General features: G+C 35.8%; 4 protein-coding genes across 7 annotated transcripts; 3 read left to right on the top strand and 1 right to left on the bottom strand.

Moving 5' to 3' along the window:
• LOC133311084 (protein TIC 55, chloroplastic-like) lies at nucleotides 1–7,450 on the top strand. Its single transcript, XM_061512098.1, has 3 exons — nucleotides 1–548; nucleotides 6,012–6,114; nucleotides 6,213–7,450. The coding sequence occupies exons 1-3, from the start codon at nucleotides 139–141 to the stop codon at nucleotides 7,329–7,331; spliced, it is 1,632 nt and encodes a 543-aa protein (XP_061368082.1). The 5' UTR covers nucleotides 1–138; the 3' UTR covers nucleotides 7,332–7,450.
• A 950-nt stretch (nucleotides 7,451–8,400) lies between these two features.
• LOC133311090 (uncharacterized) lies at nucleotides 8,401–12,669 on the top strand. 2 transcript variants are annotated; one of them, XR_009751523.1, is made up of 6 exons: nucleotides 8,401–8,575; nucleotides 8,737–8,832; nucleotides 8,991–9,113; nucleotides 10,117–10,156; nucleotides 12,363–12,516; nucleotides 12,588–12,669. XR_009751523.1 is itself a non-coding variant. In XM_061512108.1 (5 exons), exons 1-5 carry the CDS (start codon nucleotides 8,453–8,455, stop codon nucleotides 12,434–12,436), a joined length of 456 nt encoding a protein of 151 aa, XP_061368092.1. In that variant the 5' UTR covers nucleotides 8,401–8,452; the 3' UTR covers nucleotides 12,437–12,664. The 2 variants fall into 2 exon arrangements, 1 of the variants encoding a protein (XP_061368092.1); XM_061512108.1 differs by having other exon boundaries at nucleotides 12,363–12,664.
• A 258-nt stretch (nucleotides 12,670–12,927) lies between these two features.
• On the bottom strand, nucleotides 12,928–14,084 carry LOC133311094 (uncharacterized). The gene is made up of 3 exons (XM_061512112.1): nucleotides 13,751–14,084; nucleotides 13,375–13,524; nucleotides 12,928–13,246 (listed from the first exon to the last, which is right to left on the bottom strand). Exons 1-3 carry the CDS (start codon nucleotides 13,964–13,966, stop codon nucleotides 13,169–13,171), a joined length of 444 nt encoding a protein of 147 aa, XP_061368096.1. The 5' UTR covers nucleotides 13,967–14,084; the 3' UTR covers nucleotides 12,928–13,168.
• Nucleotides 14,085–18,257: 4,173 nt separating this feature from the next.
• LOC133311082 (probable monogalactosyldiacylglycerol synthase, chloroplastic) lies at nucleotides 18,258–23,204 on the top strand. Of its 3 annotated transcripts, none has more exons than XM_061512094.1 (8): nucleotides 18,258–18,850; nucleotides 19,152–19,324; nucleotides 19,926–20,119; nucleotides 20,158–20,312; nucleotides 21,136–21,360; nucleotides 22,130–22,192; nucleotides 22,267–22,341; nucleotides 22,777–23,204. In XM_061512094.1, exons 1-8 carry the CDS (start codon nucleotides 18,341–18,343, stop codon nucleotides 23,011–23,013), a joined length of 1,632 nt encoding a protein of 543 aa, XP_061368078.1. In that variant the 5' UTR covers nucleotides 18,258–18,340; the 3' UTR covers nucleotides 23,014–23,204. The 3 variants fall into 3 exon arrangements, with proteins under 3 accessions (XP_061368078.1, XP_061368079.1, XP_061368080.1); XM_061512095.1 differs by having other exon boundaries at nucleotides 19,926–20,087; nucleotides 20,171–20,312; nucleotides 22,777–23,202; XM_061512096.1 differs by lacking the exon at nucleotides 19,926–20,119 and having other exon boundaries at nucleotides 20,171–20,312.
• The last annotated feature ends 1,873 nt before the right edge of the window (nucleotides 23,205–25,077 follow it).

The raw sequence follows: 25,077 nt of genomic DNA, 5'->3' as shown, positions 1-25,077 counted from the left end.
AAAGCTTCCATTTCATGGTTTGCTTCATCAGGTGGCATCTATTTCTTATGTACACTACTCCACATACAATAAAATATCTCTATTTTCACCACCCTTTTCATTTCCATTTTCGAACCAAACCACAACACAGTACTAGTCATGGCTTTAGTCAACCCACCATTTCTCTCCCTCACCCCATCTTCTTATGCTTTTCCATCCAAGCACAAGTCTCCACTAGTGCTACTTTCAACTCTCTCTTCACAACCATTGTCATTTTCATGCAGGAGGAACCAGCATCACAGGTGTGGCGCCCTCAAAGCTGCACCTTTGCTTGATTACAAAGATGGGGAGGATCACAAGGTTCTTGTTGGTACTTCCATTGAGGATGAACAGAAAGATGAGAAGGTAGTTGCAGATTATGATTGGACACAAGAATGGTACCCTTTGTACCTGACTCAAGATGTGCCAGATGATGCACCCCTTGGTCTCCGAGTGTTTGACAAGCAGCTGGTGTTATTCAGAGATGGCAATGGCGAGTTTCGCTGTTATGAAGATCGGTGCCCTCATAGGTAAGTGGTTTTTTGAAGATGACCTTGTTCTTGGTTTCTGCCTCTTGTAGTTTCCAAGCTCCAATATTTTAATTGCAGTTACAAGAGGAATCTATAATTTAATTGAGCTAAAGTCACGTGCAGTTTGATTGAATGAAAGTAAAGTTGATTCTGTGCTCAATTTTTCTTAATTGGTGAAGTTTTATAGCTTAATTGCATGAATTAGTGCTCCTTTTAGGAGAGAAGAGACGGTGAATGTTGGGAATTTGCTTGGCAAGAATAAGGACTACACTGTTATTGTTGTTGTTATTGCAGACATAAGGACTTTACTGTTCTTTTCTTATCGTCCATGTCAATACAATTCATAATAAGAAGCTATTAAGAATTATAATAAATAGGAATTTTAGTCAAATCCCAAAATGAAGTGGGATGTGTTTGGCGCATTGCTTATGTGGAATTAAGGTCAGCCTGAGCCTGTTCAGGCTTAAAAACAGGTTAGAATTGATAGTTAGGAAGTGGATGTTACTCCTAATATTTGAGAAGTGTCACTTTTATCAACTTCTGTTGTTAATTTCTGCGAGGGAAGTGGCCTTGCATTTTTATTTTTATTTTAATATATCCACCAGTTCATGGATTACCCGACTAATTGACAAAATGATTGATTTAGATGCCAAATAAGATAAAAACTGTTATTAGATAAACTTAAATGTACGGTTTTTAGATTAATGGGTCTCTAGAAGTTTTATGTTTAGGAATTAATGTTGGTTAAGTGTTATGGGGGTTTGGTTTTGATATTTGTTAAATGGCTGTAAGTTTTCTACGGTTTATGTTTTATTGCGTTTAATAGCTTTTAATAGGTGTTTAAGTTATTTTTTAGCAAGCTACCATATAAGGAGATGTAATCGTCATAGAAAGTACAGAGCAAGAAAAGAGAGTTTGATAATAAAGAAAAACTTTCGTAGATTATTCGTTTGGTTGTCTCTTGCATCTGTGTGTTGATACCTTAACAAATTGGTATCAGAGCTATGGAAAGGGGGAGTGATATGGCACTACCTAAGTTGACGAAGGAGAACTACGAGAATTGGTGCATCCAGATGAAGGCTCTTCTCGGATCCCAGGACGCTTGGGAGAATGTTCAAGCAGGTTTTGTAGAACCACAGGACACTGGAGGCTATTCGGCGGCTCAAACTAAAACGTTGAAAGAGACGCGTGCAAAGGACAAGCTGGCGTTATTCATGCTCTTCCGAGCTGTGGACGAATCCGGGTTCGAGAAGATAGCAAATTGTGAGACCTCAAAGGCAGCCTGGGACACCTTGGCAAATGTCTATAGAGGAGCTGACCGGGTTAAACAAGTCCGGCTTCAAACCCTTCGTGCCGAGTTGGAGGGAATAAAGATGAAGGACACGGAAGGAGTATCCGGGTTCGTTGCCCGGGTTCAGGGAGTTGTGAACCAGTTGAAACGGAATGGAGAAGTTATACCTGACACCAGAGTGGTGGAGAAAATCCTGAGATCTTTGACAGACCAGTTCGAAAACGTGGTTTGTGCGATAGAGGAGTCCAAGGATCTGTCTACACTCACTATTGATGAGTTGGCGGGTTCTCTTGAAGCGCATGAACAAAGAAAGAAGAAGAAGGAGGAGACTCTTGAACAAGCGCTTCAGACCAAAGCAACAATTAAAGATGAGAAAGTTCTCTATTCTCAAAACTTTCGAGGTAGAGGACGTGGCCGCGGTGGACGAGGTACTAGCCGTGGTGGTAGGGGCCGAGGCCGAAGTCAAGAAGGTTGTAATGATGAGGTAGGACAATCAAGTCAACAGAACTGGCGTGGAAGAGGACGGGGTCGTCGAGGAGGTCGGTCACATTATTCAAACATTGAATGCTACAAGTGTGGCAAGTATGGTCACTATTCAAAAGATTGTAACTCGGACAAATGTTACAATTGTGGCAAGGTTGGACATTTTGCAAGAAAATGCAGAGAAGAGAAAAGGGTGGAGGAGACATCTAACCTAGCCACAGAAGGCGAGATGAAGGATGGTGTCTTGTTAATGACACACAGTGAAGGAAGGTCAGACGATGACATGGAGTGGTATCTTGACACGGGTGCGAGCAACCACATGTGCGGACATAAGCACTTATTCAAGGAGATGAGAAAGGTGGAAACCGGACATGTTTCATTCGGGGATGCCTCGAAGGTTGAGGTAAAAGGCCGAGGTACGATCTGTTTTTTACAAAAGGACGGGTTAATTGGCTCAATTCGAGATGTGTACTATGTACCCGACCTAAAAAGCAATATTTTAAGCATGGGTCAATTGATGGAGAAAGGTTACTCGGTTATTATGAAAGACCGGGTATTGTATTTGAAAGATGAGCGAGGTCGGGTGATAGTCCGAGTTCAAATGGGTAAGAATCGTATGTATAAACTGAATTTGAAATGTGTACAGGTTGAATGTTTACAAGCCGAGGTAGAAGATAAGGCGTCACTGTGGCATCTCCGGTTTGGTCACCTACATTATGGTGGTCTAACCGAGTTGGCAAAGAAAAAGATGGTGGACGGGTTACCTGACATAAACTTTGAAGGAAAATTTTGTGAGAGTTGTGTACTTGGCAAGCATGCCAGGACTACGTTTCAGAAGATGGCAAGGTTTCGGGCTAAGCAACCTCTGGAATTAATACATACCGACTTGTGTGGACCCATCAATCCGGGTTCTTTTAGCGGTAAGAAGTATTTTCTCTCTTTTATTGATGATTTCTCACGGAAAACTTGGGTCTATTTTCTGAAGGAGAAGTCTGAGGTGTTTGATGTGTTCAAAAAGTTCAAGGTGATGATTGAGAAGGCAACAGGAAGCTATATCAAATCGGTGCGTTCTGACCGAGGTGGGGAATATACCTCGACAGAATTTCTGACATTTTGTGAGGAACAGGGGATAAGGAGGTTTCTAACAGCACCATACTCACCACAACAGAACGGTGTGGCTGAAAGGAAGAACCGAACTATTCTTGACATGGTTCGGTCAATGCTCAAAAACAAGAAGATGCCGAAGGAGTTTTGGGCGGAAGCTGTGCAGTGTGCTGTGTATGTGCAGAACCGATGTCCACATTCGAGTTTAGATGACAAAACACCACAAGAAGCTTGGAGCGGTCAAAAGCCATCAGTGGAACATCTTAGAGTATTTGGTAGTGTGGCCTATGCACACGTACCAGACCAGCTCAGAACTAAGCTCGAGGACAAAAGCAGGAAATATGTTTTTGTGGGATATGATGGAAAAACAAAGGGGTATAAGCTGTTTGACCCCGTCAACGAGAAGGTTGTAGTGAGCCGAGATGTAAGGTTTAATGAAGCAAATGAGTGGGACTGGAGCAATTCATCCGAGGTGAATTTTGAAGGCAGAATCTCAACACAAATTATCAACCCGGCAAGCCCTGAAGTTTCTGATGATGAAGACGAGGTACGACAACCCAGGATGCGGAGCATACAGGACATATATGAGTCAACAAGTGAGGTACATTTTGTTTGTCTTCTTGCAGACTCTGAAAACATAAGTTTTGAAGAAGCCATCCGAGATAAGAAATGGCAAGATGCCATGGATGAGGAGATAGAAGCCATTGACCGAAATAACACATGGGAGTTAGCCGAGCTACCAAACGGAAGTCGGCCCATTGGAGTGAAGTGGGTGTTCAAGAAGAAGATGAATGCTAAAGGGGAGATAGAACGAAATAAAGCTCGGCTAGTTGCAAAAGGTTGTAAGCAGAAGGCTGGAATTGACTATGACGAGGTGTTTGCCCCTGTTACAAGGATGGAGACAATTCGGCTACTCATCTCACAGGCTGCTCAATACAGGTGGCCAATACATCAAATGGATGTAAAGTCGGCATTTCTGAATGGTGTTCTTGAAGAAGAAGTCTATGTGGAACAACCGCCGGGCTACATGAAGGCAGGAGAAGAGAAGAAGGTGCTGAGATTGAAGAAAGCACTTTACGGGTTGAAGCAAGCACCACGGGCATGGAATGCTCGTATTGACAAATATTTCAAGGAGAATGGACTTGAACAATGTCCATATGAACACGCTGTTTATGTTAAGAAAAATAGAGGAGACTTGTTAATTGTAGCTCTTTATGTTGACGATCTCATTTTTATGGGAAACAATGCCAAGATGATACAAGAGTTCAAGAGCACAATGACAAGAGAATTCGAAATGACAGATCTTGGTCTGATGAAATATTTTCTTGGTCTGGAAGTCAGACAAGACAACTCGGGTATCTTTGTCTCTCAAGAGGCATATGCAAAGGAGATTCTCAAAAGATTTAAGATGGCAGATTGCAAGCCGGTTTCAACTCCTATGGAACCCGGTTCAAAACTCTCAAAGTATGATGGTGGAGATCTAGTTGATGCAAGCAAATACAGAAGCTTGGTGGGAAGCCTACGCTATCTCACATCCACGAGGCCGGATATCTCGTTGAGTGTCGGCATAGTAAGTCGGTTCGTGGAGGAGCCAAGATACACACATTGGAAGGCGGTAAAGAGAATTTTGAGGTATGTTCAAGGTACAATTTCACACGGGTTACACTACCCGAGTTCAGCAAAACACAAGTTGATTGGATACTCTGACAGTGATTGGTGTGGAGACGTAGATGATCGAAAGAGCACGGCTGGTTATGTGTTTTTCATGGGCAACACGGCATTCACTTGGATTTCGAAGAAGCAACCCATTGTAACCTTGTCTACCTGTGAAGCTGAATATGTAGCAGCATCTTGGTGTGTTTGTCATGCAGTATGGCTTAGGAATTTACTAAGCAAGTTGGAGGAAAAACAAGTCGGCCCAACCGAGATTCGAGTTGATAACAAGTCGGCTATAGAGTTAGCCAAGAACCCGGTGAATCATGAGAGAAGCAAGCATATTGACGTCCGATTTCACTTCATCCGGGATCAAGTAAAGGAAGGAAATGTGGAGTTAACACACGTGACCAGTCAAGAGCAAGTCGGGGACATTTTCACAAAGCCACTGCCGACGTTGCTGCTCAACAATTGCAAGAAGATGCTTGGGATGAAAGATGGAAGAAGCATTTAAGTTTATGGAGGAGTGTTATTAGATAAACTTAAATGTACGGTTTTTAGATTAATGGGTCTCTAGAAGTTTTATGTTTAGGAATTAATGTTGGTTAAGTGTTATGGGGGTTTGGTTTTGATATTTGTTAAATGGCTGTAAGTTTTCTACGGTTTATGTTTTATTGCGTTTAATAGCTTTTAATAGGTGTTTAAGTTATTTTTTAGCAAGCTACCATATAAGGAGATGTAATCGTCATAGAAAGTACAGAGCAAGAAAAGAGAGTTTGATAATAAAGAAAAACTTTCGTAGATTATTCGTTTGGTTGTCTCTTGCATCTGTGTGTTGATACCTTAACAAAAACACCCTGCAATTTTGCTATTTGTTAAATACTGATTCCATATTTGTCATGATGCTGGACCTTATCTTTTGTTTGATTCAGGTTAGCAAAATTATCAGAAGGCCAGTTGATTGATGGAAGGCTTGAGTGCCTATACCATGGATGGCAATTCGAAGGCGAGGGCAAATGTGTGAAGATACCTCAGGTTGGTTACAGAATGTCCTTGGCTAAATCAATGCATATATAATTGCTTCTTAGATTAATGCAAGACTATGTTAATCATTATTTTTCTGTTTCCTAAAGCTTCCAACTGATGCCAAAATTCCTAGATCAGCCTGTGTTAAAACATATGAGGTGAGGGACTCCCAAGGAGTTGTTTGGGTATGGATGTCTCCAAAGACAACTCCAAATGTTAATAAACTACCTTGGTTTGAGAACTTTGCAAGGCCAGGGTTCCAAGATGTTTCAACAATTCATGAACTCCCATATGATCACTCTATTCTTCTGGAAAACCTGATGGATCCTGCTCATCTCCCAATCTCACATGATAGAACAGATTGGAGTGCAAGAAGGGAGGATGCACAGCCACTTTGTTTTGAGGTGACTGAACGAACTGATAGAGGTTTTGCTGGTTTGTGGGGCAGAGAGAAAGATGACTCTATGCCTAACTTCTTACGGTTTGAAGCTCCTTGTGTTCTCCAAAACAACAGAGAAATTATTGATAATAATGGTGAAAAAAACCACTTCTCTGGTCTGTTCCTTTGTAGGCCAACTGGGCAAGGGAAATCCATGTTGATAGTGAGGTTTGGAGGAACAAAAAGTTATCCACTAGCAAAGCTGTTCCCTGAATGGTATCTCCATCAAAATGCAAGCAAAGTTTTTGAGCAAGACATGGGGTTCTTAGCATCCCAAAATGAAACTTTGATGAAAGAGAAGGTCCCCACAAAGGAACTATACCTTAATTTAAGGTCATCAGACACATGGGTTGCTGAATACAGGAAGTGGATGGACAAAGTGGGGCATGGGATGCCTTATCATTTTGGTCACAGCACAATTTCCTTGCCCAAAGAGCCTGCTGTGGTTGAGCATGCACCTGCTGGACTCATTGCAGGAATCTCAGCTGCTTCACCTGCTAAGGGAGGCATTGGAGCAATGCATGCCCCTAATTTAGCCAATAGATATTTTAGGCATGTAGTACATTGTAAAGGATGTAGAACTGCAGTTAAAGGTTTCCAAGTTTGGAAAAATGCACTTTCAGCTGTGGCTGTTGCAATGGCTGCATTGGCAATTTTGGCATCTGGGAGACATTGGAAAGCACTTTTGTTGGTATCTGCTTCACTGTGCTCGGTTGGAGTTTATGCATGCTCAATGGCCATAGCAATGAATACATCAAACTTTATTAGGACTCATAGGAGATTGTGAACTGTGAGATGTGAAAAATAGTTATATACATACGAATACTTTGTTTGTCTAATGATAATAGTTACTGACATCTTATCATCATATGTCATGATAAAGGATTAGAACACACACCCCCACTAAGTCACTAGGTGAGGGGTGTGTTCTAATCCTTCCTCATCTATCAAAATAAAAAATAAAAAAATAACACATATTTCCTAACACATTTATTCACACTCTTCACCGTTAGGTTAACTTTATTAGTGACTTTTTTTTGTACTAATATAGACAAACAAGGAAAAGAGGAGTAACTCTTCTTATTAATATGATGGGGAGAGCATGGTATGTCAAATAAACCATGAAATGTTTTTAGAGAGATAAAATAATGCAATTAAAATACAAAATTATTTGATCATATGTAAGTTTGTGGTAAAAAAAATGCAAGTTTTTGTATTTCTTACTTCAATGTTTGAAAACCTCTCATCAATCAAATAAAAAAAGGATGAATTTTGAACTTGGTAATAATTATCTCAAAATAAGATTCTTTCATAGATTTAAAATCTTGGTTTTTTTGGCAAATGATTGTAAGAACTTTGAAATAATTTTTTTTACAAAATTAAAAGAAAAAGAGTAAAGAAATGGCTACGAAGGACATATATTTTAAAATTATCCGATATATATTGTTTTAATACTTTTTAGATATTTGAAAACATTTCTCTCCAATATTATTTAATTAACTTTAACTTTTATATCAATCAAAGTAAAATTTTAATATAATTAGATATATTAATATTTTTATAGCCATTAATTATTTTTTATTTAAATTTAATATTTTTATATTAATATTGTGTTATATAATTTTTAAAAGGAAAAAATATTTTTATTTCTGCAAAAAAAAAGAAAAAGAAAAATTCTCCTACCTCTACTCACGAAATAAAAACATTAAATTATTTTAAAAATTTACGCCAGTGTTGTGGACGTGCAAATAAACTTTAAAAAAAATGTTTACCCAAAAAAAAAAATCCTTTTGTTTTGGCTCCTATAAATTCAAATGATCAAATGCATGCGTTTGGTGTTGTAGTTTGAAGTTTGAACATTCGAGTCCACAACTCAGCACTGCAGTGTGAAGCGAGAAGAAAGTGAAAATGGGGCATCAATACCATCAAGCAACGGACGGGCTTCTGAACCTTTTCACAAAAGCCAATCACGATCTTTCTATGGTTCATCACCGTCTCGAAAAGGAATTTCAACATGTTTACCCTGACAATGTAAGCATAGCATAGCAAAAAAAACCCCATTACAGTTTTCACCTTTTTCCATGTACCTTAATCTATGTTTCTTTGATTTTCTAGCAAAACCAATAATGGGCACTAGCGTAAGCCTCCCAAGTTTGTACCTTTATGCTTAAAACTGAATTGGGTTTCTGCAGGCAAACCCTATGAAGCTGGTTTCTAGGATAAAAAAGATACAGGATGATATATCAACCTTGAAGGGGCAGTGCCATGAGCTTCTGGCTGCCAAGCAGGTACTTTTATGCATTCTGCTGGTTTTTTTTTTTTTTTTTTTTTCTGTAGAATTGGAATGCTACAAGGTGTATTTTATAAATAGTAATGTATATGTGTGCATGTAAGATAGGAATAAGACCCATGTTTTGAAGTTAATGTTGCTTGTTCACTTGTGTAGGATTTGATTGATAAGGCTCAGAGAAATCTTGTTGAGAACAGACATTTAGTGCAGCGTATGCAAGCATCCATGGGCATGCCCCTCACTGGTGAAGATGATGCTGCATTCACTAACTTTAAACAGGTAATTATATGTGTGTGAGTGTGTGTGTTTTATTGATTTTATTGTTGTTACTTTTTTTTTTAAACAAAGAGTTAGTCCTTCAATGTTTTTAAACAGATGAAATGATGAAATTTCCTATAGTTGGATGTATGTTCTTTCCTGGTCCCTTTGCTCAGTCATGAGTTACTGAGAAGTGCATAATTGTTCATGTGGCCTCTCAACAGGAGTTTTAGTGTGTTTTGGTTGAGCGTTTGCAAACTTGATTTTGGTTAAAAGTGAGTTTGAAGCAAAGTGATTTATGTTTAGAAACTTAAAAGTAAGTCTGGTAAAAGTTAGTATGAAATTATCAACCCAATGCCAAAGTTTTATTATTTTATTTTTTTTACCTTTAGTCAAACTTGCGTCTAGGAGTAAAATCAATTTTGGTTTGAGACAACCAAACATACTTACCTCAAACCTACATTTGAGGCGCTTCATCGCAAATCCAAATATAGGCTTAGTTGTTCAAAATATTAAGGTTTTGATTTTGTGGGAAAATAAAAAATTATCATTCAAAAGCCAAAATGTAGTCTCTTCCATTTTGGACAAAGCATAGGCGAGCATGACGGTAATTTATGCATCTATATTTTGCTTCTCAAGGTTGCCTATTTTCCAAGTGGTGTTTCAAGTGTTTTCACCGTTTGCCAGCAAGCAACCAATATAAATGAAACATGGGGCTTTGCCTACTAGTATTTACCCAAGCAAGGATGTCCTTGGGTAGCTTTAATGTTGCTTTGCCTACATAGCTAAGGGTCTTCTTGGCTGAGTTGGCGGAAAACGGGAAGGTAGAAAATAGAGGATGAAGTAAAATGATTTCAAAAAGTTGAGAAGAATACTGTATGTTTTCCATCTTATCATATTTCTGTTATACCAATCAGGTGTAAAGTGTTTTTCATCCCAAATTTTGTACCTCCACTTTTCACTTACCAAATAAAACCTAAGTATAGTTGCAATGATTTTTACACAATTTTAACTGATTATGCAGATAATTGAAGAATGGACAGTACAATTAAGATCCAAAACAGGTAAGGAGTTTCAAGGATTTTCTGTTTTGACAATTTTCCACGCATTAAGTTTGACAAACTTATTTTATATTGATATGTACATCATTATTCTTGGAGTACCAAAATTTAATGGTTGTCAAAACACAGGTTTGGATTGAATGTGTTATATATGTATTTTATGCAAAATTATTGAGAAAGATGACAAGCAATTGTGGTATAGATCGATATTACTATCTTAGAATTGGGGGTTTGTTATTCATGACTCTAGTTAGTAGTTAGTCTATTTACATCCTTTCTAATCTCCTTTATCAATTGTTTTTCTTCATTGATTTGAATTTCCCAATAGATGCATTAGTTAGTTAGTTGGTCTGGATGAGCACCTAGGGCTTGATGTGTGGTAAAGAGAGGGGAATGAAATTGGTATAGACTTCTTCTGTGAAGAGTACAAAAACTAAAAAGGGGGATGAGTAGGGCACGGGGCTTTGGGTTGAGTGAATTGTTGAGTCTCCCTCTCAATAGTACCAAGGTTTGTGAGACAGTTGTTCTTGAGCCTAGGAAGGAACAGTTTGACCTTGCTGATGTTCTCCAAGTGGAGCAAGTAGAGAAAGGGTAATAGATCAAAGAAGAAACTGGAGTATTATTCTCAATGAATCAGAATGAACACATTGGCACAATTGTGAAGAACCAATTCTCCTAAAATCTTAAGCTGATAGGTGAAGGTTCATGATTGGCTTTGTATCTAACATGCTCCCTCTTGCAAGAATTCTTTGGGAAGCATAAACAATGCACAAGCCCATCATACCTTGTGCTAAAATTTAACTTTTTATTTATAAAAATGGAGATGGCAAGGATCAAAAACCTGACTTTGATACTATGTCATAAATCAATTTTTCGAAAAGCTTAAACTGTTAGGTGAAGGCTCATGTTTGATTTTACATCTAACAATAATGAAAAATAACTAAGCTATTTCTTCCATTGAGTGTAGGGATAGTGGGTCCTCAGTTCACTATTATTCCTTTTTTGATTTATACAACGGAGCTACTGGTCTATTTATATTTTGAACATGAGTGACACGGCTTTATCGCCTACAGTTCCTATCTGTACAATCCATGCTATTTTGTGTTGTTAAAGATGGATATTACTGTTGACACCTCAGTCCAACCAGCTCATCTTGTTGCAAGTTTTTTAATGCCTTAACTGCATAAATCACATGCTCAGGATGGTGCACCTCTCATCTGTTTCCCTAGCATGGCTGTTCCATTTGTATCAATCACCTTGTCCTCAGTGTTGATGTTAGGAAAGGCTGTAATTGCCTCTGTCCAGCATTCCAAAGTGACTTCCTCTTGTGGCATACCTTGCCATTCCATGAAACTTGCTTAACTAGTTTCCATCCTCCTGTATCTAGTACCTTTGGTCAATTATAGCATGTGGGGTCATGTGTGTAGAGAGGGGCTCTTCTGGTGGGGATGTCGCTATTGCAAACTCTGGTCCTTGAAAATCCTTTAGCAAGGAAGCATTGAATACCCCATGAATCGAGTCTCCTAGAAATTCTACGGTGATTGCTGCTTTGTACGAGTGCTATTCAGCAAAACCAAGTCTCCCCTTATTTTCATTTGAGACTGTGCCTTCTGTCTATTTTGTCTCTATTGCTTCTGTAATTCTGCCCTTGTATGTAAGATGGATTCCACCTCTGCCATTACTGATGTGCCTGGAATATAGCCAGGCAACGGCTGTGAGTCCTTGGATGTCTTCTCTTGCCTAATTAGGTTTCATGTCAATGGAGGATTGGTAGGTGATATTGTAGCAGAATTTTGCCCACACCAAGTAGTGGTACCAATATACCATTGATGGGGCTGGTGGAATGTGAAAGCTCTTAATTACTGTTCAAGGCAATGATTAACCACCTTCATCTGGCAATCACTTTGGGAGTGATAGGCTGAGCTACAAATTGACCTGCCAGTGGAAGTGCCTAAGTTCCTATGTTCCTATCTGTACAATCCATGCTACTTATGGTTGTGTTATTAAGACAGTTATAACAGTTGCCACCATACTTCTGCCAGCTCATCTTGCTGCAACTTTTTTAACTCCTTAACTGCAGAATTTGGGTGCCCAGAATGGGGCGCCTCTCATTCTTTATCAGTGTTATCTTAGATAATAACCATGCATGGCACAGCTTTAATTCAGGAATGCAGTAAATAAATGTCTCTGTGAATATGTGTTGATGCAGGGGATGAAACACATGATTCTGACTCTGGAGATCTCAACAAACTGCTCTTCTCAGCTATAGTTCAAAGCAATTGAACTGCTTCCAAAAGATCGTGGATGTCGCAGTTTTATGTCAAGCTTCGAGGGTTATCACAAATGATCTATACTATAGACATGTATTGTACTCTGCTTCCTATTGGTTATTCTTGTATTAAGATGTAGATGTTCTGATTCGTTCTCTAAACAGGTTTGGTTCTATTGTCGGAGAGGCTACCAGAAAACAAAATTTATTTTACTTAAAATGTAAAGAAATGGAATTGTGTACACAGAAACAATGATAGTTGCAAAAAGCAATGTGGTGCTTGCATAACCTTATGAGCTAGACACATGTACATGCAGAACATCCATAATCTGCGTAACAAGTTGAAAAAGTATTTCAGGGAAACTGATTCTAATTTCTAATCACATTGCATGACTAAAACAACCTTCAGAACTATCCATCAGTGCCAATTGGATTAGGCTTGCCTAAGCGTTTGCATGTTGAAAGAAAATAGCAATCCTGTATCAAAAGTTTCAACTGTGTTCCATGTTGCATTTTGTAAAGTCTTTGACACAAGTACATATAAAATAAATGTCAGCGTTATTAAAACACAAGCAGCTGAACTGAACAATATTGTTCGCTGTACAAGTAATCTACTGTTCAAGCCATTGCTGCATATTTCTTCAGTTGGCCATCAACTCTTCCCCACCCGAAACATAGACACATGTAAATTGAGGTAGGTGTTGCTTCAATATCTCACAACTTAAAAAGCCGTTAATTATATTTTGTTACTTTGAAGTAGGAGGTTCTTCCAACCACTTTGCACGAAAGCCTGTTCCTTGACAATCAGAGCAGCAAATTGAACCCTGAAAAATAACAAATTTGTGGCACAGTAAGTCTCTTCTAAACTGATACTGAGGATGTAAACAGTGAAGTGTATTAGGGAGGACAACAGTATTGGTGGATTCAGATTAATATTTCATCATAAAGGTACCTTTCCATTGCAAATAATACAGCTAGTGTTTTTGGATGGAACTTCACAGAGCATGTTGTCACCAATAATGAAGAAACCACTACCCCCACACCATTTGCATTCAGTATGCCCTTTTGAGTTGCAAGATGAACAGACAATTGGTCTTGGTTGCTGCAAGCATAATGAACAGTGGAGAAATCAATGATGGGGCTATCAGAATGTAATTATATTACTACAAAATGTTTATATGGTTTTGTTTTTACTTGGATGGACAATGAGAAAACATCTTATAATACAAAATATAGCACTTAAGCATCTAGGTTTTTAAGGGTCTAAAACCATCTAATAATGAGAATAACAAGTAACTAATATAAAATTGAGTGAGAAAGAGATGGACCTTGGAGATTAACCAGGCTTGTTCCATGCGCTTAACAAAATCAGAGGAAGAGTCCACCATAGAAGCCCGGACCTGGATGCTAGAAATCCTATTGCATGGCCTTGCATTACAGGGCACAATAATAAATTTAATACCAATTGGTGATATGAACCTATTACTGTGCATTGTTTTTGATATGAGCGCAGACCCACTACTACTACAATACACACAGCTCATCGTTTTCTTCTTCTTGTTGGAGAGATGTAGAAGATTACAAGGAGTGTTTCAATTTTCACTTAGATATTGAAATACCGGGTCATGGTTTTTGGTTTCATGTGGCGCAAAGGCAACTAAAAACCCATTGGTTAACGAGAGAGGTGAGAGAAAGATATACTCAACACCATAGACAAGTTATTATAATGTTTGTAGTTTGGACCCACCCAAAAATATCATTCATGCCTTGCCAATTTGCCCTATTCTTAATCTTGTGGAAAATGAGAACCCATTAAACGTTTAGATGTAATAACTAATAAGGTTAATATATAAAATCATTTTTAATATAATTATTTATAGGTTTAATAATATTAAAGAATTACATAAAATTTGCTGGAAAAAATAGAAACACATGTGGGCAATGATTAATTTACTCATCTCAATAATAAGTCTTACACCTAATTTAAGCACTTGATTTCACTTGCATCTAATGAGTTTAATTTATTTATTTTTTTATAATAATTTTTACATATAAGTGTAATTAACGATTAAAATTGAATATTTGTTCTACCCAATATAATATGGGAAAATTATTCTCTACTCACTGGAAATAAAGTTATCTCCAGTGAGTCCAAAACGATGTCGTTTTATGGTTGTAAGATTAAAAGATTATAATGATAAAGACTAATATAACTCTGCAATAAATTAGAATTAAAAAAATATCTTAATTTTTGTCATAAAATGACATTGTTTTTGACTCAACAGAGATAATTCATCTCTATTGACCGGAAAAATCCTTTTCATGTATAATAGTTAGGGAAATACAACAATAATGTTGTAGGATAAAGTAAAAAATTCCGGCAGACACAATAATGAAGACAGAGAAAATGAAATGAGGAGTGAGAAAAATAAACTGGTGGACCCCACCAGTTTATTGTGTCAGTAGGAAACGTTATTTTTGTCCTGTTATGCATAAAGCCCTAATATTTATGGAAAATATTTTTCTCATTTGGTTGGAGATAGTTATCTCATGTTATACACTCATTGAATTTTGTGCCAACTTTTTTCATTTTTTTTTAAAGTGTGGACCACATATATTTATCTTACACACATAAAAGAACTATCTCAAGCAACATAAGATTGGTAACTCTCAATATTTATGGAATAAAGAAAGAAACTTGAATGCGTAGAGTAGCCATTGGTTTCTTTCAGACTGTGCCCAACTGCAATTGGGTTTGGTTTTAGAAAAATTATTGGGTTTGGGTCAGAGACCAAGTGTGGCTCAATCTACGTTAGAAGATAGCTCTTTTTTGGTCACTTAGCTACGCCGATACTTTTGTGTAAAATTATTGGGCTGAATGGGCCTTATGATTTTATCTGGACTCAAAAGGTTCAACCTTCTCCGTTCCCATAACCAATCAATACAGTAGACATAGGAGCTAGAAAGGTCTTCTCTTACCAAATCCTTTGGGCCAAGGCCCAAGAAGCGGCTGAGCAATACAATCACCTTGTGGGTGAATTGGATTCATAAGCATATTCCCTTTCACTATTAGATTCGGAAGGAATATAAAATGAAGAATAGATTAAAAAGTAGTAAAATAACCATTTTTTTTATAAAGTATTAGTAGTTTTAGGTGATAGATTAGTGAAAATAAATGAATAAGAATAAACATTTTTGTTGGTGAAATAAGAATAAATATTTAAATGGTTTCATATTTTTACTTTTGTAGCAGAAAAATTTCTCTACCATATTTATATAAAAGTGAGTAAGTCCTATTGTAAAGAGAGGAGAGAAATTTTTGTAGTGGAATACATTCACTTCTATGTAAGTATGACAGAGAAGTTTTTTCTGCAGTAACAACATAATTTTTTTGATATTTGAAATAGGATTTTTAAATTGAAATGAATAATTTAAATTAGAAAAGAAAATTTTAAAACAAAATTATGTGAATAAATACATTATTAACATTGGAATTTATTATTCTTAAGTTACATAAGAAAGAATTTATCTTCTACACATACAAATTTAAAATGTGTTCTATCTACTATATTTTTTTTTCTCTTCCCATGAAAAAAAACTCTACCTACATAAATGAATCTGTGGGAGACTGCATGAGAAAACTATTACTAGGACAAAAGTAGAAGTGTGATATTGCTCCTCTTCACAATCTCATGCGATGGATTAATCGTCCAGGGCGGCTAGTGCTAAAAATTAAGAAGCCCGCAAATTGAGAATATCCTTGGGTTTGTTGATATTCTTTTATTGTAAACGTAAATGCATGATATTCACATTTTTGGGTGGTGAGTGGCAATGTGCGAACTTGGAATATTTTGGTGGACTCTTCCAAATTGCAATGCCAATAGAATGAGGTTCTATTGGCCGGCAATTGGATCATGGGTAATGACTCCTTCCTTGCATTATGCATAGTGCTATTGCATACGAATCACATGGCCATTGTCATGGACAAACTTCTAGTACTTAATCTAATATTCATCTATAGAAAGAGCATTACAAGCACGTGTTTGGATGGTCGGAATATAGAAAAAGATGACCAGGCATATTGTTGTGAATAATAAGATAATCAAATCCTTTTAGTAAATCATTTTCTTTTCGTTCATATTTAGAATTGTGACTTTGTAAACTCAATTTGACAAACGAGTATGCTTGTGAATGTTTTTAACATTTTTTTGTTGGGTTTAATGTTTCTACTGTGAATGTGGATAAGTTATCTATATTTTCTCTTAAAACGATGTTGTTTTGGGTTGAATAATTAAAACGACTATTATAACCTTGAAATAAATTATAATTATAAAAATATCTCGATTTTCGCTTCAAAACAATATCGTATTGGGCTCAATGTAGATAACTATCTACATTGATTATAGAAAAAACGAACCCTTTTTGTTTTACTAAAATTGTTTTTAACAAATGTTAGACTTACGATAATAATAAGGTCAGGGTATTTAGTTTTTTTTTTATTAAATTATAGTCAGGTAATATTCGAATACCTTGCACATATTTTAATTAATTCATTTCTCTAATAAAAAAATATATTATATTTATGTTGAAATTAGGGAATCAATAAGAACTTTTGTTTTTGGGGTAATTTGGCCTCAAATAATTATTTTAGGTAGAAATAAAACTTGCAATTGTATTTCTATCTATTCATCGCACGCTGATTCACCAATAAATTAACCCTCTGAATTTTTTCTTGACGTAATTATGTAAAGGAAAGAGAGATAAATAACTTTATAATATACCAAGTAGGGGTGTTGATCAACCGATCTAAACCGATTCAAATGCGGTGACCGAACCGAAAAACCGATAACTGAATAAATCGAAAATCAAAAAACTGAAAACTGAATAAAAATCGCAAATTTTAATTGGATTGGATCGGTTTTTGGATTGGTAGATGAAAACCGATCGAATATATTAATTTTTCTCTATCTACTTGAGTTTTTCCTTAATCATAGCCCAAAAATTTCTAAATCCAAGACCCATTAACCCATCACTTAAACTAAAAAAAAAATCTAGTCATATCTTATAAACAAAATTTCATCTATCTCATACTCAAAAAAAAAAAACTATATTATCTGATGCTTTTGTATTTAAAAAAAATATATTATAAAGCCAATTACATAAAAGATATTATTTGCACAATAATCATGAAATAAATTTTAAGATTTTCAAAAAATCGAAAATCGATCCAATCCAAACTGAAAAAAATTTAATTGGATCGGATCAGATTTGAAAAAAAATCCAAACCGAATGGATGATTACATAATCAAATCGAATGGATTGAATCGAATAATTTTTACTTCCAAAACCAATCCAACCAAGACCGCGAAACATTTACTTGTATTGGACTTTCCTCAATGCGAAAGGACCTTTAGAAGAAAAAAAAATTCAACTATTTTACTTTCATTCAAGAATGTAGAAACGTGTATCACTTTGAACTCTAGTCAAACAAATTTCATCAAACCTCGTACCGCGTGGAAGAAAGAAAGTGTCCAAGTTTTTTTTTTTTTTTTTATTTACAAAAAAAAAAAAAAAAAACCTTGAAAGCTTAGAGTTGATGTATATTGAACTTTCACTTGCCATATTATTTTGGGGTTGACTTAGCATCTGACGTGGCAATGACCTACTGGTTGACTTGATCCAAGTAGGACGGTGATAGGGCTTGGAAACCCTTGGCCGGTGTCACACGGTGAATTCTAAGGGGAAGCAAGCAAAACCCAATCCAGTTAAAGCAACAACATAACATAACATAACACAAGACAACACTACCGTAACCTTAAACAATAAACAACCTCTTTTTTCTCCTAAGCAACAACATAAATGTATTAATATTAATAATAGATACAGAGAGAAAAACTAAGAGAGAGAGAGAGAGAGTCATGCATAACCCCACGAGTGTTAGCCAAGAACCCAGTTCAGTAGTCCTCGATTTTTCATCCCAATTCGGTCGCTTTGTGTTGGATTCGTCGTATCTGAACTTGGGCTCTGACTCATGCTCTTCGGTTCTCTCCAATTTCTCGTCTTTCAACAACGGTGCACGTTGTGGAGGTAGAAAGCGCAGTGCTTCATTGAGTTTGGGGGTTGGAGGTGGGGGTTTCCGATTCAGGAACATTCTTAATGACTTCAACAGGTTCGTTAGATTCCACTGCGAAAAAATCCCAATTGGGTTTGCTTCGTTGCGCGTTGGTAATGGAAACAGTGATAATGGTAATGGGGTCAGAGAAGATGGGTGTGCTGTTCTCGAAGACGAGAGGTTGCCATTGAATGGTTCTGAGGCTGAGAACCCTAAAAAGGTTCTGATTTTGATGAGTGACACTGGCGGTGGCCATCGAGCTTCCGCAGAAGCCATCAAAGCTGCTTTCTATGAAGAATTTGGCGATGATTACCAAGTTCGTTTTTCCTCTTTTTTTTTTTTTAATTTAATCTAATGAGCATAATAAAAGAATATACTTTTTTTTGACTTAGTCTCTATTGTCCCTAAAAAGGACCAACTTGATACTTTTAGTTTTGTAAATTTGATGATTGATTAGTCAGGACTAAACTGCTAGTGAATGATAATTTTAGGACTGATTTGCCTATTTACTTGTTTAAGGTGATGGAAAGTTATAGCAAGTCCAATGAATGGGTGTGTGAAATATATGCCCTTTTCTTTTGGGTTGTGTTGTTCTCAGTATGGAGTTCATGGTGCAGGTGTTTGTTACTGATCTGTGGGCTGATCACACGCCTTGGCCGTTCAATCAACTTCCCAGGAGCTATAGCTTTTTGGTGAAACATGGGCCATTGTGGAAGATGACGTACTATGGAACTGCCCCGCGTGTAGTGCATCAGTCTAATTTTGCTGCCACTTCAACATTCATAGCTCGGTGAGGATTTGGTTGCCTTCACATAACAATTTCTACTCTTTTATCTTGTCAAACTACTTTGATCAATGAGATGAGAAAAAACAAATGCATTCATACATGCCATTGCAATTAACTGATAGGTTTGTGAAATGATGCATAAGTGAAAGTCCAGGCATGTACTGGTCTAGCATTTTCCCTGTCTTTCAAGTTGAAACTTTCCTTTTGGTCATTAAAGAATAAATAAGTTATATCAGAATAGTTTCGTTGTTTTATGTACTGGATTTCTAGTTGTGGGAATAAATTGTTTGCTTTTGGATAACTTGATTCATTACAATAAAGAAGATATCATAGTGATTCGGAAACATTTCAGCGTGGTTCTGGTTTGATATTTGTGTGTTACAAATATCAAGTGATATTCGGGAACAATTGCCCTCTCATTGCAGTTTGCAATGTTTATGGTGCGTTGTGTTAATATTACACCGAAGTTATTGACATTTGCTGTTGTCCATGCAGAAATCTTTAGTTATAGAATCTATTTTCTTGTTCATATTTAGCTCTTCTCAAATACGGTATAATATCACTTGTTAGTTGAAAGATCCCATCTTTTTTATTTTTTAAACAGTGAGGTTGCAAAAGGACTAATGAAATATCAGCCAGATATAATAATCAGTGTGCATCCCCTGATGCAACATGTTCCACTTCGTATTTTGAGGTCAAAGGGTCTTTTAAAGAAGATTGTTTTTACCACAGTTGTCACAGATTTAAGCACATGTCATCCAACATGGTTAGTTGTGCTTTTTTGCTATTATCTTTTCAGAAATCATATCAATAGTCTGGTTTTGACATCTTATTTCTTGTATTTTTTAGGTTTCATAAGCTTGTAACTAGATGCTATTGTCCAACAACTGATGTTGCAAAAAGGGCACTGAAAGCTGGACTCCAGCAATCCCAAATAAAGATTTATGGTCTACCTGTCCGACCTTCCTTTGTTAAGCGTGTTCGGCCAAAGGTATGTCATATTCTTGTAGCTATGACTTGAATTGGATGGCTTGTTTTCTTACAATTCTCTAATTGGAATACAGTATTCAGTGAAATAACCTTCACTGGATTGTTTGATACAGTGAGATAGGATGATAGAAATTATCCAGTCTCAATTAGGAGTCTGGTAATTTAAGTTGTTAGGTTTTTGAATTTATTGGCAGTAAATTATAGCCATTTCAATGACACCTTACCAATGCTGAATTGTGCAAAGGTTTTTTCTTGTCAATTACAATTGCTGGCATTATTTAGCACATTATTTAGCACTTACTTCAGACTAAGTGATGCATACGCAGGCATGTATTTCACTTACTTTGAAGGTATAAATTTGGATCTGAACTGTAGTATCACTATTATTCCTTTCAATCTAACCATACTGATCAACACACTATGTGACTATATATGTTTGATTGGTGTCGAGTTTCAATGAATTATTCGAGTGTAAATGTTTTAAATTGGATTATTATACTTATCTTTTTTGTTCTTATCTATATCCCTATACCGTTCTTTGTGTTAGAAATAACACAACTACTCTACTTTATATACAGATCCTACATAAGTCCGCTTGAAAATAAAAAAGTAAGGGAGCTAGTTGTAATTTATCATACAAGAAGGGTGCTAATGTAATAACTAATAACTAATAAGCACTAACCTCAAGGGAGGTTAGTGTAATTAAACCCTTAAAATTTAACTCACAAGAAAAGCTACATAATTATTACTTGATTTGCTATTTGATTTTCTTAATTACCTCAGTTAATATTCACTTTGTCGGGCTTCTCTTATTTATGCAATAGGATGAACTAAGGAGAGAATTAGGGATGGATGAGGATCTTCCTGCTGTATTATTGATGGGTGGAGGTGAAGGTATGGGCCCCATTGAGGCTACTGCTCGGGCACTTGGAGATTTATTAAACGATGAGAATCTTGGGGCTCCAATAGGTCAAGTCCTTGTGATCTGTGGTCGCAATAAGAAGCTTGCTGACAAACTAAATTCTATTAATTGGAAGATTCCAGTGCAGGTATTGATACCCTTAAAATCTTTCCAGATCCTTGTTCATGCTTTCTGAACTCCATATAAATTATAATATGTATGTTTTGTGGGTGCCATTGCACTCCCTCGCTTCCTGTCTGTGTTTGCTCCTATATATGCTTAAATTTTAAGTCTACGAGTAGTCCATGGTGACTGATTTGTTCTAGTGTCTGCATGTTCTTTTACTTGATGAACTAGGTATCTAGCCATAGGACCAGATTCCTAGTATGTTATCACATGTTCGAACTTTTGAGGTATACTTGAGAGGAAAAAAATTTCATGGTGCAATTGAATATTAGAAGAAATTGTCCCAATTAAGAGAGAAAGAATTCAAGTTAGAAAATGGAACAAATTAGTGAACCCCCATAATTAAAGATGTGATGATGAAAGTTTAATTATAATTTGTGAGCGCAGAAATTATTTCTAATTTGATTGATTGTGGAAAGAAATTTTCTGTGTAGGATTCCATCAAATTTGGGTGAGGGAAATCAAACCAAATTATTTGGGGCAGAGGTTTCTGCAATGGATTTGTCTATTATCTAATATGTCAGACTCACTCAAGTTTAGCACACTGATTAAATTAATTTAAAATATTAGTTTTTCTTTCCATATGAGTTAAGGAAGAAGAGGTCAGAAACTTCCATATTAAATTTCTTGTTTCGGGTGGGTAACGTATCAATAAGTAGATGAACATAGCAATTAGTATCGCATGTATGTCCATGGAAGCCCTGAATTATTTTATTTTTCCCCATATTTAGGTCAAGGGATTTGTTACCAAAATGGAGGAATGCATGGGAGCTTGTGATTGCATCATTACTAAGGTTTGATCTCTTGGTCATTACTTATATTTTCCTACCTCATTATGACAGCAATTGATGGTTTTTCCCCTTTGTAGGCAGGCCCAGGGACGATTGCTGAGGCCATGATCCGAGGCCTCCCTATTATTTTGAATGATTACATTGCAGGACAGGTATTGTAGTTCTGGCTATAATTCCTTAACCTTGTGATTAATTTTTCTTTTCTTTTTTTAAAAAAATCCATGTGACTAAATAATGTCATGGGATAAAAGTATATTTGAGGCTGAGTTCTGAAACTTTAGTGGAAAATTTGAGCTATTAGAAATTAGTAGAATGACCCCACAAAGTAGTAGCTAAGTTGAAATAAATAAAGAGATGGATGTAATCATTCTCAAAGTAGGACTGCAGTGATATAAGTGCTTGTTTAAATTGTTCTATCATGCATACTTTTAGTAGCTATGCTATTGTGAAATCTAGTTATAGTTAGTTTTGAATGTGGTGACTGGGAGGCTACAATCACATTGAAATATTTGTCACTGAGTCTCACCTTCTCATATACATGATAAAAAAATGGTGAACTCACAGAAGTTCCTTTCATTTCATTTTAGGAAGCTGGCAATGTCCCTTATGTAGTTGAAAATGGATGTGGGAAATTCTCTAAATCACCTAAGGAGATAGCAAAAATTGTTGCGGATTGGTTTGGTCCAAGGGCTGATGAACTGAAAGGAATGTCACAAAATGCATTGAGGCTAGCAAGGCCAGATGCTGTGTTCAAGATTGTTCATGACCTTCATGAGCTTGTAAGACAAAGAAGCTTCTTACCAGAGTATTCTTGTACAGCTTAACTGACAGTGAGGCTATTTTTTTGTACGCGTCTTATGAGGAATTGTATAAGGCAGCGAAGATGTATCACTAGCAAAATATGTGTATGTTTTTCCACAATTTTCATATAATTATTCGGATTCTCTTTTGAAATTAATATAGTTTTGGCTGTTTCATGCTTAGGACACTTTGTTCTCTTATAATTTCTGTTCATGTTAGAAAAACATATATTTACAAGTCTGGCAAGGTTTGAATATGAAACTTTCATTAATAGAAAACTGCGGTATTACTCACTGACACAAAAAGGAAAGCTTTATTGTTTGCAAAATTTTATTTTATTTTATTTTATTCTATTAATTGATATCACAAAATGTTTAGTTTTGTCCTTTTTGTTGTAAAATTAAAGAATAACTAGAATACAGTAAAAATAAGAGAAAAAATTAGGACAATGAAAGTAATATTTGTATTGAATTGTATTATGCGTTTGTTTTACAAGCTTTGTACATCAGAGAATTTTATTCTCCTGATTATACAAAATGAGATGTTACACCTTTTATATTCTTTACACATTTTGGTGGGCTATAGACATTCAGGTTATACTAATAAATTTTACTTTATTCTATTAATGGATATTATAAAAAATTTAGTATCATCAAACAGCTAATAACACGATAAATTGTTTGTGATTTAATTATGTTATAATACTGTTTGTTGTATTTGTATTTTAACTCAATATGCACGAAATATAATTTATAATTCAGTAGCATGAAACACAATCTTTAAAGTCCAATAAAAAAAATCTAATAGATAAGGGATATGAATGCTGAACCAAATTCTCAAGCATCGACATTTCAAAAATCTTGACGTATCGTGTTCGACACTTCTCGATATTTACCGACATTCCGACATTCCCCGACCCTTCAATACTCATTGCAAAGACTCAAAAAAAGTTTTGAAGGTTGCGTTGCGTTGTGTTTTGAGTTTCAACTATTAGATTCGTTGGATTTCGATTACTATTTTATTGAGTTTAATATAAATATTTGAGATATCTTGTGTTTTTTTGTAAAATAGATGGGTATTATAAGTTTAGCTTTATTTTTTTTTAAATTGTTGAATATTAAATATAATATATCTACATAAATTAAAAATATTATTTAATATCAAAACGTGTCCTAACATATTCAAATTTAATATTTTTTAAAATTAACGTGTTCAAGTGTCGTATCGTATTATATCTCGTGTCCCGTATTGACGTCGTTGCAACATAAGAACCAAACACTGAAATCTGCGCACTCGTATTTTGAGTAAATGGATAAATGTTCTCCCTCGCTCCAGCGCCAATGTTGAGTACTTTTGTGCATACTATTTTTTTTTTTCTGATGTATCATACTTCTATAAAACAAATAAAATGATCGCTTCAAATTTGATTTCCAGGCAGATTTTTGGACTCGGATTTTGTGTTTGTGTTCCGGTATTTTTTTTATTTTTTTATTGTGTAGAATGATCCAAATGTTCATTTGTTTTTGGATGTCAGCCACCAAACTATCCAAGATCGTACCTCAGCAATAATTTCAGACTCCAAATTCCACCGAGTCATGTGTTTGTCGGTTACGGTGATTAAATGCATCATAAAATTTCGTCAAAGATAAAATAGAAACCCACAGAGGGAAAAGACAAAATATTGGAAATAGGATATATTAACGTACGTTAATGAATGAAAAATGAAATTTTTTTTACTTATGTTATGAACGGAATGGAGAAAAGTTATAAGTATGGTGGAGGGTTAAACCCGTTATTATTCCTATGTTCTAGATGGTTCTTTTTTAGTCCTTCTTCCCTTCATTTCTCTCACTTTTTCTTGTCCTTTTCTTTTATTTATTTATTTATATATGCATATATATATATATATATTTTATTTTTATTTATTTATATATGCATATATATATATATATATATATATATTTATTTTTTATTTTTTTATTTTTTTCAACTGTTTTGTATCTTTTATGTGAGTTTATCTACCACCGATCCTAATTAATTTGAGATAAAAATAATGTTAATCTTGATGATGTTATGTATTGGGCAAG

The sequence above is a fragment of the Gastrolobium bilobum genome, unplaced genomic scaffold (assembly GCF_033153095.1).
Source record: "Gastrolobium bilobum isolate Gb01-03AN ecotype WA unplaced genomic scaffold, APGP_CSIRO_Gbil_v1 utg6878, whole genome shotgun sequence".
Taxonomy (NCBI): Eukaryota; Viridiplantae; Streptophyta; class Magnoliopsida; order Fabales; family Fabaceae; genus Gastrolobium; species Gastrolobium bilobum.
The sequence above is the reverse complement of the archived record's forward strand: the minus strand, read 5'-3'. Positions and strand labels throughout refer to the sequence as shown.

What these genes read in the sequence shown, in the direction of transcription:
- LOC133311084 (XM_061512098.1), top strand. Translation starts at nt 139, where the DNA reads ATGGCTTTAGTCAACCCACCATTTCTCTCCCTCACCCCATCTTCTTAT. An exon ending in GAAGATCGGTGCCCTCATAG is followed by an intron (nt 549 to 6,011) that starts GTAAGTGGTTTT and finishes TGTTTGATTCAG; the next exon opens with GTTAGCAAAATTATCAGAAG. An exon ending in AATGTGTGAAGATACCTCAG is followed by an intron (nt 6,115 to 6,212) that starts GTTGGTTACAGA and finishes TGTTTCCTAAAG; the next exon opens with CTTCCAACTGATGCCAAAAT.
- LOC133311090 (XM_061512108.1), top strand. Translation starts at nt 8,453, where the DNA reads ATGGGGCATCAATACCATCAAGCAACGGACGGGCTTCTGAACCTTTTC. An exon ending in AGCTTCTGGCTGCCAAGCAG is followed by an intron (nt 8,833 to 8,990) that starts GTACTTTTATGC and finishes TCACTTGTGTAG; the next exon opens with GATTTGATTGATAAGGCTCA. An exon ending in ACAATTAAGATCCAAAACAG is followed by an intron (nt 10,157 to 12,362) that starts GTAAGGAGTTTC and finishes GTGTTGATGCAG; the next exon opens with GGGATGAAACACATGATTCT.
- LOC133311094 (XM_061512112.1), bottom strand. Translation starts at nt 13,966, where the DNA reads ATGAGCTGTGTGTATTGTAGTAGTAGTGGGTCTGCGCTCATATCAAAA. An exon ending in AAGCCTGGTTAATCTCCAAG is followed by an intron (nt 13,525 to 13,750) that starts GTCCATCTCTTT and finishes TTATGCTTGCAG; the next exon opens with CAACCAAGACCAATTGTCTG. An exon ending in GTATTATTTGCAATGGAAAG is followed by an intron (nt 13,247 to 13,374) that starts GTACCTTTATGA and finishes GTTATTTTTCAG; the next exon opens with GGTTCAATTTGCTGCTCTGA.
- LOC133311082 (XM_061512094.1), top strand. Translation starts at nt 18,341, where the DNA reads ATGCATAACCCCACGAGTGTTAGCCAAGAACCCAGTTCAGTAGTCCTC. An exon ending in AATTTGGCGATGATTACCAA is followed by an intron (nt 18,851 to 19,151) that starts GTTCGTTTTTCC and finishes TTCATGGTGCAG; the next exon opens with GTGTTTGTTACTGATCTGTG. An exon ending in GTGATTGCATCATTACTAAG is followed by an intron (nt 22,193 to 22,266) that starts GTTTGATCTCTT and finishes TCCCCTTTGTAG; the next exon opens with GCAGGCCCAGGGACGATTGC.